The sequence below is a fragment of the Coregonus lavaretus genome (assembly GCF_964263955.1).
Source record: "Coregonus lavaretus genome assembly, contig: HAP1_SCAFFOLD_8214, whole genome shotgun sequence".
Lineage (NCBI taxonomy): Eukaryota > Metazoa > Chordata > Actinopteri > Salmoniformes > Salmonidae > Coregonus > Coregonus lavaretus.
Window position 1 is genome coordinate 1 of NW_028160175.1, and position 13,670 is coordinate 13,670.

The 13,670-nt window shown below is 44.6% G+C and overlaps 1 protein-coding gene across 1 annotated transcript; it reads left to right on the forward strand.

The window, feature by feature from the left end:
• Positions 1-271: 271 nt before the first annotated feature.
• Positions 272-13,052, forward strand: LOC311122057 (dynein regulatory complex protein 11-like; the record flags this gene model as incomplete). The annotated part of the gene is made up of 7 exons (XM_084196470.1): positions 272-350; positions 2,592-2,699; positions 6,621-6,820; positions 9,121-9,207; positions 11,527-11,704; positions 12,065-12,303; positions 12,900-13,052. The coding sequence occupies exons 1-7, from the start codon at positions 323-325 to the stop codon at positions 13,050-13,052; spliced, it is 993 nt and encodes a 330-aa protein (XP_084052596.1). The 5' UTR covers positions 272-322.
• Between the last annotated feature and the right edge of the window lie 618 nt (positions 13,053-13,670).

Below are 13,670 nucleotides of genomic sequence, written 5' to 3' on the forward strand. Positions count from 1 at the left end.
TCTCTCTGATGGCTTTGTTATGGAAGCTTTGGGAATCGCTTCCTTTTAGGTGGTTGTAGAATTTAACGGCTCTTTTCTGGATTTTGATCATTAGCGGGTATCGGCCTAATTCTGCTCTCTCTCTCTCTCTCTCTCTCTCTCTCTCTCTCTCTCTCTCTCTCTCTCTCTCTCTCTCTCTCTCTCTCTCTCTCTCTCTCTCTCTCTCTCTCTCTCTCTCTCTCTCTCCTCTCTCTCTCTCTCTCTCTCTCTCTCTCTCTCTCTCTCTAGAACCCTAGAGTCTCTGTATGAAGAGCTGGTGCTGGAAGGCATTTTGATTAGACCCATGAACATCAAGCTCTCTGAGTACATTGGTACAGTACTGACATCTCACACACGCATACATATAAAAGAGATTGACATGTCAGTGACTTAGGTCTGGCTTCAGTCAATTGGATAATGCTTAGTTACAGCTATATGAATGTTGTGTATGTGCTTATGTGTGTGTATGCCAGTGGAGGCTCCTCAGAGGACGAATGGGGAGGACCATCCTCCTCAGTGAATTTCATAAAGATTTTAATTGTAAAACATTAAAAAAGTTATCCTTTTTAGATAAAACTATACTAAATATAATCACATGTCACCAAATAACTGATAAAAACACACTATTTTGCAAAGAAGGTCTACAGTAGTCTCAACAGCACTCTGTATGGTAGCACCATGGTGTAGCCAGAGGACAGCTAGCTTCCGTCCTCCTCTGGGTACATTGACTTCAATACAAAACCTAGGAGGCTCATGGTTCTCACCCCCTTCCATAGACTTACACAGTAATTATGACAACTTCCGGAGGACATCCTCCAGCCTATCAGAGCTCTTGCAGTATGAACTGACATGTTGTCCACCCAATCAAAGGATCAGAGAATTAATATAGTACTGAAAGCATAAACTACAGCTAGCTAGCACTGCAGTGTATGAAATGTGGTGAGTAGTTGACTCAAAGAGAGAGAAAGACAATAGTTGAACAGTTTTGAACAAATTAATTTCTTCCAAAATGAAGGCGAAGCAAGAGAGAAATAGAGAGATTTCACTTTTTTTTTCACTTTCAGTTTCACTAGCAAATGCAGCTAGCTAGTTTAGCCTACTGAAACATCCTGCTCAAACAGAGAGATGCTATGTTAGCTAGCTGGCTATGACTTTCCAACACAGCACTGGAACTCTTTCAAGTCAAGGTAAGCTTTTGGTATTAATCATTTATTGCCACCGGGGCCCGCCGGTGTAACTGCTTACTGACTGTACACTGTAACGTTACTGCATGATTGTAGCGGGTTTACTAACTGGTTAGTTCTATTAGCTATGCTGACTATGACGTTACTTTAGCTAATATGGTGACAACGATGTAGGCTGTTTGTTGAGGTTTGGCTTGGAAATGTTTTTTCGACTGGTCACATACAGCAGATTTGTTGTGCATTGTCCACAAGCGAAGGGAAGAGAAGGAATACAACGTGGCTGTTATGAGAGTGAACTGTATTCATTCCGCCGATTCTGTTGAAAAACATTTATTAAACGGAAGCAAACGGAACAAAACGGGGATAAACATACCTGAATTTGTCTAATAGAAACTCTCGTTTGCAACTGTTGGACTAATGATTACACCCTATATCAAGTCGGTATTGAATGTCACTGTCTGTCACCTCAAATTTGTCTCTCGACCTGTGTGCACCTACGTTGTAAACTTTCATTCATAGGCTAGCTTGTAGCAACCTATGATGGGTTTAGGGAACATTAGAGTATCATGTAGTAGCCTAAACCTATCACTTTTACATTGAACTGGGTGAATGGAATATGAATGACAGTCATCCAATATGCTGTAATAGAAATAAGGCCATGCTTATTTTAAAAAAACGGCCTACCTCATCTTAAACGTCACTGACCGTTACTGGTGTCTGCTTGCTTTGGTGTGTGTGTATATGAAAGGGTGTGTTTGCGCACGAGTGCCTAGCAGGGCCAGCTGGATATCAGACAGGGAGCCTGCCTCATCTCCACAGGGATTTATGACTCAATATCCCACTCTGTGCCTCACTCACTCCGTGCCTCCCGCCCTAGATCTCTCGCTGGGGCCATGTTGCAACAAGAGTCAGGATGACACCACACTCTATCATGTTGAACAGACAGACACACGCGTGCTTGGCTCCCCCAAGGCTCCCCAAAGCCTGTTACTGTTGGTTTTAATTATATCCACATACTGTGCCTTTGATGTTGGGAGGGAGTTTGGAATGATTGAGGCGAAGAGTTCGCCAAAGGGTCACAGAGAAATAATTTAGATGTTGGCGTGTTGTCCAGGATAGAGGCCTAAATACCTCCCCTTATTTCACTTCTAGCTATAGTATAACTAGATGCCTTAGGGGCTCCTGAATTACAGCCAATAAATGTCTTAGTTTCATTAGTACAGGTTTCTGCTGAGTTGATCTATGTTTGATGATATGCATCAGCCAATGTACAAAGAGCAAATTCCATACCTCAAAGAACAAGACTATTGTCTGATGGATGTCTGAGTTCCCTCCCTCCCTCCCTCCCTCCCTCCCTCCCTCCCTCCCTCCTCCCCCTCTCCCCTCCAGGTGAGTTCAGCTACCTGGGTACGACCCTGCGCCAGGCAGACATTGAGCCCATGCCCTCTCTGTCAGACGTCAGACAGCTCATTGCCCTTTATGGGATCCTGCCTCTGGGTGAGTGAGAGAGAGCCCATCCCATCCACACTCATCATTGTGACTGTGATCACATCACCCCACAACCTGGCCGCGCCAGTCTGATACCACATCACCCCACAACCTGGCCGCGCTAGTCTGATTCATACTTATTGTACTTGCAACACACACACACACACACACACACACACACACACACACACACACACCTTACATACTATACAGTATAACATTACTCACTAATATCTGGATGTGTGAGCTGGATCAATTATTTATTGCATCCCTCTTCTAAAGCCACCTTCCTTTGATGTCATATGGCCTATGATAACAGTTAGGGTTAATTAATGATGTCTATATGAAAGTCAGTTCAGGACTGCTTTCCTATGAAGCAATTTGACTGAGAGGTACTAGAATTGATCCCGACCACCTCATAATCCACCTCAGTGCCCTGCCCATGTCTCCCTGCTGTGCCAGGATTAAGAGTGGGCACAACAGCTCCCAGAGACAGAAAGGGAAACCCTAGAGAGCCACGGCTGGCATGGCATGAATTTTTCAGAGTAGAGTGTGTGTGATATGTATGAGTGTGTGAGAGGTGTGTGTGTGTGTGGCCTTGTGAACTGTGTGTGACCCTGGCTGCTCTTAACCAGCAGCTTTGATCCTTCAGTCACTCTCTCCTGGCTGTGCCTTTCTGTCACTGTGTCTCTGCCACCACTATGCTAGAGCTGCAGAACACAGGGGTGTCAGGTAACAGTGGTCCAGAACCCAGAATAGAATAGAACAGAACAGTGAAAACAAACAATACCAGAAGAGAGTAGAGTAGAGTAGAGTAGAGTAGAACAGAATAGAACAGAATAGGACAGAATAGAACAGAACAGAACAGATTAGAATATTCCACACCACTGGATAATCTAGAAGCAGCACCTGGGCTGAAGCTAATCCAGGGATCCTAATGGTAATAGGATACAACTCACTGACGTTCACCCCAACCCTGAAGGGACGTGATCTTTCTCCCCAACACGTCTCATGTCACTCGGCGTTAAGAACCACCACCACCACCACCAATACATCACAACCACCACCATCATCACCACCACCACCACCATCACCACCCCCACCAATACATCACCACCACCACCACCACCAATACATCACAACCACCACCATCATCACCACCACCACCACCATCACCACCCCCACCAATACATCACCACCACCACCACCACCACCACCACCAATACATCACAACCACCACCATCATCATCATCACCAACACCACCATCACCACCACCACCAACACCACCATCACAACCACTACCACTACCACCACCATCATTACTAACCATCTGCCTTATGTAACCATACCATAACATATCATACTAATTTGTTACATTTAGTCTGAGACCAGGCTGACCATCATCACCACCACTACCACCACCATCACCATCATCACTCACACCATCACATCCCATCACAACCATCATTACCACCACCACCATCACCACTACCACCATCACCACCATCATCACAACCACCATCACCACCATCATCAACACCATCACAACCACCATCACCACCACCTCCTCAACCATCACCATCACAACCACCACCACCATCACCATCACCACCACCTCCTCCACCACCATCATCACCACCACTAACCATCTGTCTTATTTAACCATACCAAACATAACATATCATACTAATTTGTTACATCTAGTCTGAGGCCAGGCTGACCATAATCACCACCACCATCACCTGCTACAGTTTATTTATATCTGCACTGTGTACACACAACACTGCCTAAGCTTCCACCTCTTATTGTGAAATGAATCACAATAGGACATTGTTGGGTTTTGTTGTTCCCAGAACTTTATTCTCATTCTCACCAAGAGTCGGCTCAGTTTCAGCTACTCTATGATGATTCAGTGATTCCTTAGAGACTGGTTTGGTTTTTTGCAATAGTCCTTCTGAAGTATAAGCATTGGATAATGGAATTGACAATAGTTTGAACTATGATATACTGTATAATGGGGTCAGTAGGTCAGTCAGGAGGTAGTCTGGCTAGTTCGTATCCTTGGTGGAGAGATATCTCTGTGGACTCCCTTTGTTAGCGATTCACAGCCAATTGTCCAGACTGGCTTCTATCTCATTCTCAGTGAAGTGTCTGAGACATTTGGTGTACCACTTGGAGAGATTACACAAGGACTAGATGAAAAGTTTGCACCTGTTATTTTCACAAGAAAGCGACAACATTTGAACTTGATAGCGATCCTTATTTGAACCTGTTTTACATTATTGTTCAAGCTTCTACGTTTCATTTTCTATGGAAAAGGACAAGTGCACGTGTTGCACTAGTCAGTTGATCGGCTAATCTGTCCCAGATGGGTTAGAGGCAGGAAAGAGATCATCATTAGGCCTTAATGGGAGGAGTAGTCTTCTAATCAGGGCTCGTAGTGTACCTAATGAACTAACACTGTGATCTGATCTAACGGAGAGAGAAGTAACCCAACAAACAGCCTGCAGCATAGAAGGAAAGAGATCAGAGGCCAGAGCCTGTTGCCAGCTATTGTAGTTTTAATGAGTTCCGGTCAGAGCAGCAGGAGTGGGACTTCTTGGCTGGACCTACCCCAGGGACGGGAGGGGATTCCTGGGGACACGGGTTACACGGCTGCACCTGCTCTGGGTCTGTGGGTCTAGAGGTTAATGGAGGGGTGTTGTGAGTGGATGTGTTTGCTCTCACGCTTTGTGTCCTGGCCACTGTCCAGCCTGGACTTTTAATCACGGTTAGTATCAGAGAGCACACAATGCTCCAGCCTCACCCCAGCCTCACCCCAGCCTCACCCCAGCCTCAACCCACCCTCAGCCCAGCCTAAGCCCCAGCCCAGCCTCACCCTCAGCCTCACCCCAGCCTCAACCCACCCTCAACCCACCCTCAGCCCAGCCTCACCCCAGCCTCACCCCAGCCTCAGCCCAGCCTCACCCTCAGCCTCAACCCTACACCAACTTCAGCCCAGACTTAGACCACCCTCACCCTCACTCCAGCCTTAGCCCAGCCTCACCCTAAGCCCACCCTCACCCCACCCTCAGTCCACCCTCATCCCACCCTCAGTCCAACCTAACCCCAGCCTAAACCCAGTCTCAGCCCCAGCCCAGCCTCATCCAGCTGGGTAATTAAACTATTGTTCCCTGTGGTAGGAGGTTAACCTGGCTTAATCAGTTAATAACAGTTCAACAGCACTGCTGCTGCTGAGGGCCTCAGAGACCCCACAGGGCTACCAACACCTATGGTGACCTTATGGCTCTATTCAAACCACATCGCGGAAGTTCAGCTTTACACTGTGATTGAAATTTAAAGGCAATGTTCCCGCTTTAGCAGAGACTGCATTCACGGTAAACGCTGCATATGTCGTCTCTATCGGAAATTAGTTTTACATTTCTATCGCGGAATCTGTAACGCTTCAGCTTTACAGATTGAATAGAGCCCTTAGTCTCACAGGTTCATGGTTGCTGCTGTGTTGTCCTACTACTAGTGTATTCACAGCTTGGCTCAGTACAGTCTGGAGGTTACATTATACAGTCCTATCCTGGTCCGGCCCGGTTGCCACCCAACCATCACCATTTATATGTTATTATCCTCTCTCTCTCGCCATTCCTCCTCCTTCTCTCTCTTTCTCTCTCTTTCTCTCTCTCGCCATTCCTCTCTCTCTCTCTCTCTCTCTCTCTCGCCATTCCTCTCTCTCTCTCTCTCGCCATTCCTCTCTCTCTCTCGCCATTCCTCTCTCTCTCTCTCTCTCTCTCTCTCTCTCTCTCTCTCTCTCTCTCTCTCTCTCTCTCTCTCTCTCTCTCTCTCTCTCTCTCTCTCCTTCTCTCTTTCTCTCTCTCTCTCTCTCTCTCTCTCTCTCTCTCTCTCTCTCTCTCTCTCTCTCTCTCTCTCTCTCTCAGGTTCCCAGTCTGTCCATCAGAAGGCTCCCCTGATGAAGACTCTGCTGCTGGCTGGTCCTGGGGGCGTAGGGAAGAGGATGCTGGTCCATGCTCTGTGCACTGAGACCGGGGCCAACCTCTTCAACCTGTCCCCCAGAAACCTGGCTGGGAAGTACCCTGGCAGGAGCTGCCTCCAGTACCTACTGCACATGGTCTTCAAGGTGGGCACCACACTGGGCACATCAATTTTACCATTGCATTCAAGTCACTATACGTTTTAGACACTTGCATTTTTTATTTTTTTTATCTGCTACAATGAAGACAGGAGTGATTGACAGAATGCATAAAAATGGGCACATGTAGGAGGGGAGAGGTCATTGTCTGGTTTGATTCAGATAGTATATGCACACATACTGTATGCCCCACAAAAACCATTTGGCTGTGTACATGATTCATTATCTGTGTTGTGAATGAAATGCCTGCGGTTGTAGTCAGGAATAAGCTGCAATATGAGCTTGATGTCGCTATATGTTGCTATGTCAGCTTGATGTTGCTATGTGTTGCTATGTCAGCTTGATGTTGCTATGTCAGCTTGATGTTGCTATGTGTTTCTATGTCAGCGTGATGTTGCTATGTGTTTCTATGTCAGCTTGATGTTGCTCTGTGTTGCTATGTCAGCTTGATGTTCCTATGTGTTTCTATGTCAGCTTGATGTTGTTATGTGTTGCTATGTCAGCTTGATGTTGCTAAGTGTTGCTATGTCAGCTTGATGTTGCTATGTGTTTCTATGTCAGCTTGATGTTGCTATGTGTTGCTATGTGAGCTTGATGTTGCTATGTCAGCTTGATGTTGCTATGTGTTGCAATGTCAGCTTGATGTTGCTTTGTGTTGCTATGTCAGCTTGATTTTGCTCTGTGTTTCTATGTCAGCTTGATTTTGCTCTGTGTTTCTATGTCAGCTTGATGTTGCTATGTGTTGCTATGTCAGCTTGATTTTGCTCTGTGTTGCTATGTCAGCTTGATGTTGCTATGTGTTGCTATGTCAGCTTGATGTTGCTATGTCAGCTTGATGTTGCTATGTGTTGCTATGTCACCCAGATGATCAACACAGTTGTCTATCGGTCAACACAGTTTTTGTTCACGGTTACACTGTGACATTCTGCACCACTGACTCATCTGAGACATGGGGGGGAGACATGGGGGGGAGACATGGGGGGAGAGAGAGAGACATGGGGGAGAGAGAGAGACATGGGGGGAGAGAGAGATTTGTCTTGCTTGGACACCTCTCTATGCAGCTGTCTTGAGAGGCAAACAAACCAGGAGCCCATAGCCACATTGTTCTGAATCTGGCCTGTCAGCACCTAGGTCGGCACCCTCTCTAAGTGCATGTTGAGATCAGGAGCGTGTCCTGACAGCACTTCCTGCTTGCTGAGGCAGTGTTGGTTTCTAAAAGGCTTGTAACATTTGGGTTTGACTGCCTCCCTCACCCCAAGTTGTTTTTGCCAATGCCAGCCATGGAAACACTGCAAGTCCACAATGCAGTATCTCCAAAGGCCTGTATGTGTCATAACTAACGACTTACTAACTCCTCTTCCTCCCCTTTGGGACAAAAGGCAATAATGAGCTCTTTCCACCGCTTTCTGTCCTTGGCCACGTGTTGTGCCTCGTCACACGAGATGTTCATCTTGGCCAGCTCGTCCGTCACCGTTCTGCGCCAGGTAGTTTTAGGCCTCACAGGTCTTCTTCTCCCTGGTAGAGTCCACCTTTTTGGGATGCCATCTTGTTCCTTCTGGAGAACATGGCCAAGCCAACACATTCGTCTGATCTTGATTTGATGGGTGATGCTCTGGCTTTTGGACTTCCTTTAGAGTTTGTGCTTGGTGATGTTATTTGGCCTGAAAATGCAGCAAATTCTTCAGGGGAATCCATTATGGAATGCCTCAATCTTCTTCATGTCCGCTTTGATGACCCGCCTGCATTCAGACCAATACAACAGGATGGACTTTACATTGCTGAATAACAGAGAACATTTTTTATGTACTCTTTGGTCACACTTTATTTGGATAGTCCATCTGTAGATGCTCTACAAACTATCTGTTGATAAGCAACTGACTATCTGTTGATAAGCAACTGCTTGCTAAGGTTACGTTAAGATTAGGGTAAGGCTTAGAATAAGGATTAGGGTAAGGTTTATAATAAGGGTTGGGGTAAGGGCTAAGTTTAGGGTTAGGATAAGGGTTATGGTTAGGGCTAGGGTAAGGAGATACTCTGTAGTTTAAATGTTACTGATAGTCTAGTTAATGTACGATTTGTGTGTGGGTGTTATTTTGTTTGTGTGTCTGTGTGAGACTGTTACTGATGTTTCTGCTGGTTAGACTGTTTGTTTTGTTGAGGTTACTAATTTGCCCGTATGTGAGAGAGTTGTCAGGGGGAGAGTTGTTTGTACATTGGCGTTAATGTGCGTGGGTGAAATAATAGATGTGACGGTTGCTTCTCTGTGTTGCTTTGTTTTGCTGTGGCAGGTGGCTCGCCAGCTGCAGCCCTCTGTAATATGGATCGGAGATGCAGAGAAAACCTTTTATAAGAAAGTCCCAAAGCCGGAGAAAGAGGTACATTTTCTACACAACAGCAACATATCTCAATACCAGTGTTCATTTTGTCAACAAAAATGGTGAATGAAATATTCGGCAAACACATATTTTTCAGTGGCAATTGACGAGACTATAACTGACTAAATAGAACCAGATTTTTTTTATTTTTTTATTGTAGTTGACTAAAACGAGACGAGACGAAATTATCTCTGTGACTAAAATCTGGTGGACTGAACAAGAGTTTTTGGAGAGATTGAGAGCTTTTCAGTGAGAAGCACAATTAATATTAGCAGAACAGATGCACAGTGCAGTTGTGTTCAGCAGTGGGAAGGACGCACCACACCCGGCACACACAGTCTAGCCTACATCAGCTGGTGAGCTGCGGGGGAGCAAGCGATGTGTGTGGGCAGACAGGCTCCACTCCGGCTCCGCCTCCGATTATACACATCGCGCAGGCGACTCTGTTGCTTCCTCGTAGCTAGCAAGTCACCACAAGCCTTCTAGTTAGATACCCTTTGCCTGGTTAAGAAACACAAGATGCTTTACAAAATGAAAAACAATAGCAGCATTAAGTTTAATAGTAAAACAACAGTCTAGCTATGTTTTTCTCTCCCTTGAGTATAGAAACGTTTTTTGAATTTGTAGCCTCGCTCAACTCTCACACTTTCCCCACTGCGTTTCATAGCCAGGTTCTGTAGCCAACGTGCTAGCCAAGTCTCCCTCTTTTCCTCCGAGAAAACGGCTCTATTCTAGCCATTACCTTTCAAAGGATATGACTCATATTACCAGCGCTACGTTTCTTTCCTTTCTATCATGCATTGGCAGGCCGTTCTAAAACTAGGCTACTTGCGGACTCGATTGGGACTCGAGGTTAAGTGAATCGACTACGTCACTGGGTGAAACAGTCATTAGCTCCCATTCAAAGTCATTAGTCCTCCTACTACTTCTGGACATCAATGCCTGTGGAACGTTGATAACAATGACATCACAGAGTGACAACACATACTACTTTACCAATACTTCACAGCACTATCTGGTGATTGTGCTTCTCTCTCTCTCCCTCTGAGCTTGTGTGTGCCTGAAATGGAAGGGGTCTGAATACTTTCCGAATGCACTGTATGTAATATCTATGTAGGCTGAATGAAGAATTTACATGGCCAGATAATTGTTATATATTCTTATATTTATGTTGGTAGGACAAGGCTATGTCTGTTTAGTCACATGGAAGTCAGTGATTTATGTTTACTATAGGTTAATGAGGCAATACAAATGTGATGTGATAAAATGAAAGGGCATTTAGTTGACTAAAATGGCCCACTGTTTTTGTCATTTTGACAATAACTAGACTAAATCATTATTCAAATGACAGAAATTTGACTAAGACTTAATGATATTTTAGTCAAAATGACTAAGACTAGACTAAATCTAAAAAACTGTGCCAAAATTACCACTGCTCAATACCAGCCCTCGGCACTCTACACTGCACATTTACAAACAGTGTAATCAAGGGACTTGTTTTGACAAAAATGTTTACATAGCAGATTGTCAGGTATCCTTCTACATTATTTTATTGTTTGTGAATTAACTAAAGTGGGACCCACATCCATTGTTGGGTAACATGGGTTATATGAGTTGACAGCTGTGAGCAATTGAAAATGTACAAATGAGTTAGTTTATGCTGCCCTCATGTGGCAAGTCATAACTCTCAACCCCCCCCCCCCCCTCCTCTCTCTCTCTCTCCCATTCCTCCCTCTCTCTCTCTCTCTCTCTCTCTCTCCCACTCCTCCCCCTCTCTCTCTCCATCTCGCTCTCTCTCTCCCACCTCTCTCTCTCTCTCTCTCTCTCCCACTCCTCCCTCTCTCTCTCTCCCACTCCTCCCTCTCTCTCTCTCTCCCACTCCTCACCCCCTCTCTCTCTCTCTCTCTCTCTCTCTCTCCTCTTCCTCTCCACTTCCTTTTCATCTCTCCCGCTCAATTTCAATTGAATTTAAGGGCATTATTGGCATGTGAAACATATGTTTACATTGCCAAAGCAAGTGAAATAGATAATAAACAAAGGTGAAATAAACAATACAAAAAAAAATAACAGTAAACATCACACTCACAAAAGTTCCAAAAGAATAAAGACATTTCAAATGTCATATTATGTATATATACAGTGTTGTAACGATGTCCAAATAGTTAAAGTACAAAAGGGAAAATAAATAAACATAATTATGGGTTGTATTTAAAATGGTGTTTGTTCTTCACTGGTTGCCCTTTTCTTGTGGCAACAGGTCACAAATCTTGATGCTGTTTCTCTCTCCTCTCTCTCTCTCTGTCCTCTCTCCCTCTCTAGATGGAGCCTAAGCGTCTGAAGAAGGACCTAGTAAAGGTGTTGAAGTCCATAAAGCATGAGGATCGTGTTCTGGTCGTAGGGACGTCCCGGAGGCCCTTTGACGCAGACCTCAAGCCCTTCTGTAAAGTCTATAGGAAGATCATCCTCATCCCCAGACCTGACTACGCCTCCAGACTGGGTGGGTTGTCTATAGTGGTTTATAGTGGTCTATAGTGGCCTATAGTGGTTTATAGTGGTTTATAGTGGTCTATATTGGTCTATAGTGGTCTATAGTGGGTTATAGTAGTCTATAGCTGGGCCAACCTGATGGCTATGGCCAAATAGAATCTGTGGCGGTTTCATTCCCTGAAGCCACCTAGAAATTGATATGAAAAATACTGGTGGAATGAATTCATATGATAGGCCTACCAGTAAACATGCATCTTTTCAAATCGTTTTTTTTCTCTTTCATCCACATAAATCCATTCATTTTGTATTCATTGCCCACTTCTGGTTTGAACACAAACCTTTCTATCCCTCTCTGTGCTGTGTCCTCCAGTGCTGTGGAGGGAGCTGCTGCGTGGTGGTGGTGCTCACCTCACCCCCAGCCTGGACCTAAGCTCCCTGGCCAAGGTGACAGATGGCTACACCCAGGGCCACATCCTGCAGGCTGTGAGGCTGGTTCTGACCCCTCGCAGGCTGGCCCAGCAGACTACCAGATCACTGACCGCTGCAGAGTTCATACCTCCACTGGCCAGACAGGACCCTGTCTACAAGGAGGAGGAGGAGGCATTTAAGGTTTAGTAGAATCAATCAATTAATGAATCAATTAATCACCTTTGATTTGTATAAAGCTTTTTTACATATGCTTATCACCAAAGTGCTCAGTATAGCAACCCGAACGAGCCTTAACTCCCACAGAAATCAGAGGTGACAATTGGCAAGCTCCCTATGTAGGAGGAAGGACGTGTTTATTTTGCCGTTATAACAGTGCAAATGGTACTCTGTAGCTCAGTTGGTAGAGCATGGCGCTTGCAATGTCAGGATAGTGGGTTTGATTCCCGGGACCACCCATATGTAAAAAATAAATAAAAATACAGGCATGACTGTAAGTGGCTTTGGTTAAATGTGTCTGCTATTTGGCATATTATTATATATAAAAATATATTTTGCCTCTGGTGTGCAGATTGGTCAACATCTATTCTCATCAGATATGAATTCAGTATAAAATCAGAATTCAGTACTATCCAATGAACTCCATATATAAATTTGAGTCATGCTCCAACAATCACCACATGGGGGCGCTGTGTTCCTACAGTTAGGAAGGGAATGCCACTGTATAACAGGCTTCATTTTCTCCGACTGTTGATTGATGTGTGTGAATGTGTTGCCAGATGTGGTACAGCAAGACACCGTTGGGTAAGAAGAGGGCACGGGCGGCCAAGGCCATCGAGGAGGAGGGAGAGTCGGGCAAGGACAAAGACAAGCGGGGCAGTGGGAAGAAGAGAGGGAAAGAAGGGAAAAGCAAGAAGAAGAAAAATAAGTAAACGCCAAAGACAAAAGATAGACGTGGTCAACATTGGGGAGGTATACAGATAGGGACTTTCATTGGAAGTGAATTACATTCCTAGTTCTTAGATATGATGGACGTTACATTTAGTGCCAGTCTATGAATGTAAATATCATGTCAACAGTATAACGGTAACAGTCGATCATGGGTGATCTGAAAAGTCATAGTCAATCGATCAATAATATAATAATACTTTTAGCAAAAATGTTTATTTACAATCTGTAGAAACAATGAGAATAGAAGGGTTCAGAAATTTTGTGAAAGTCACAGTACAGTTGAAATATATATGGCAAATAGAAATCCAATATGGATGGTGTTAAGAGATAGATGGGAGGTGTTGAATGGAGCTGAAGGATGGGACTAATAACAACTAATAACAACAAGATAACTAAAGTAAAGCATACTGTGTCCATAATAAGTATATAGGTTATAGGTTGAGAGCTTTTGTGAAAGTGAACAGTTAGAAAGATATGGCATATAGAAGCAAACCGGATGGACATCATGAACATGATTGGAGAGGTTGAGGGTAGAGGAAGTTCAGGAGTAGAAAACAAACAAAATATAATTATTGTAAGATTGACTGTGTCCATAAAAT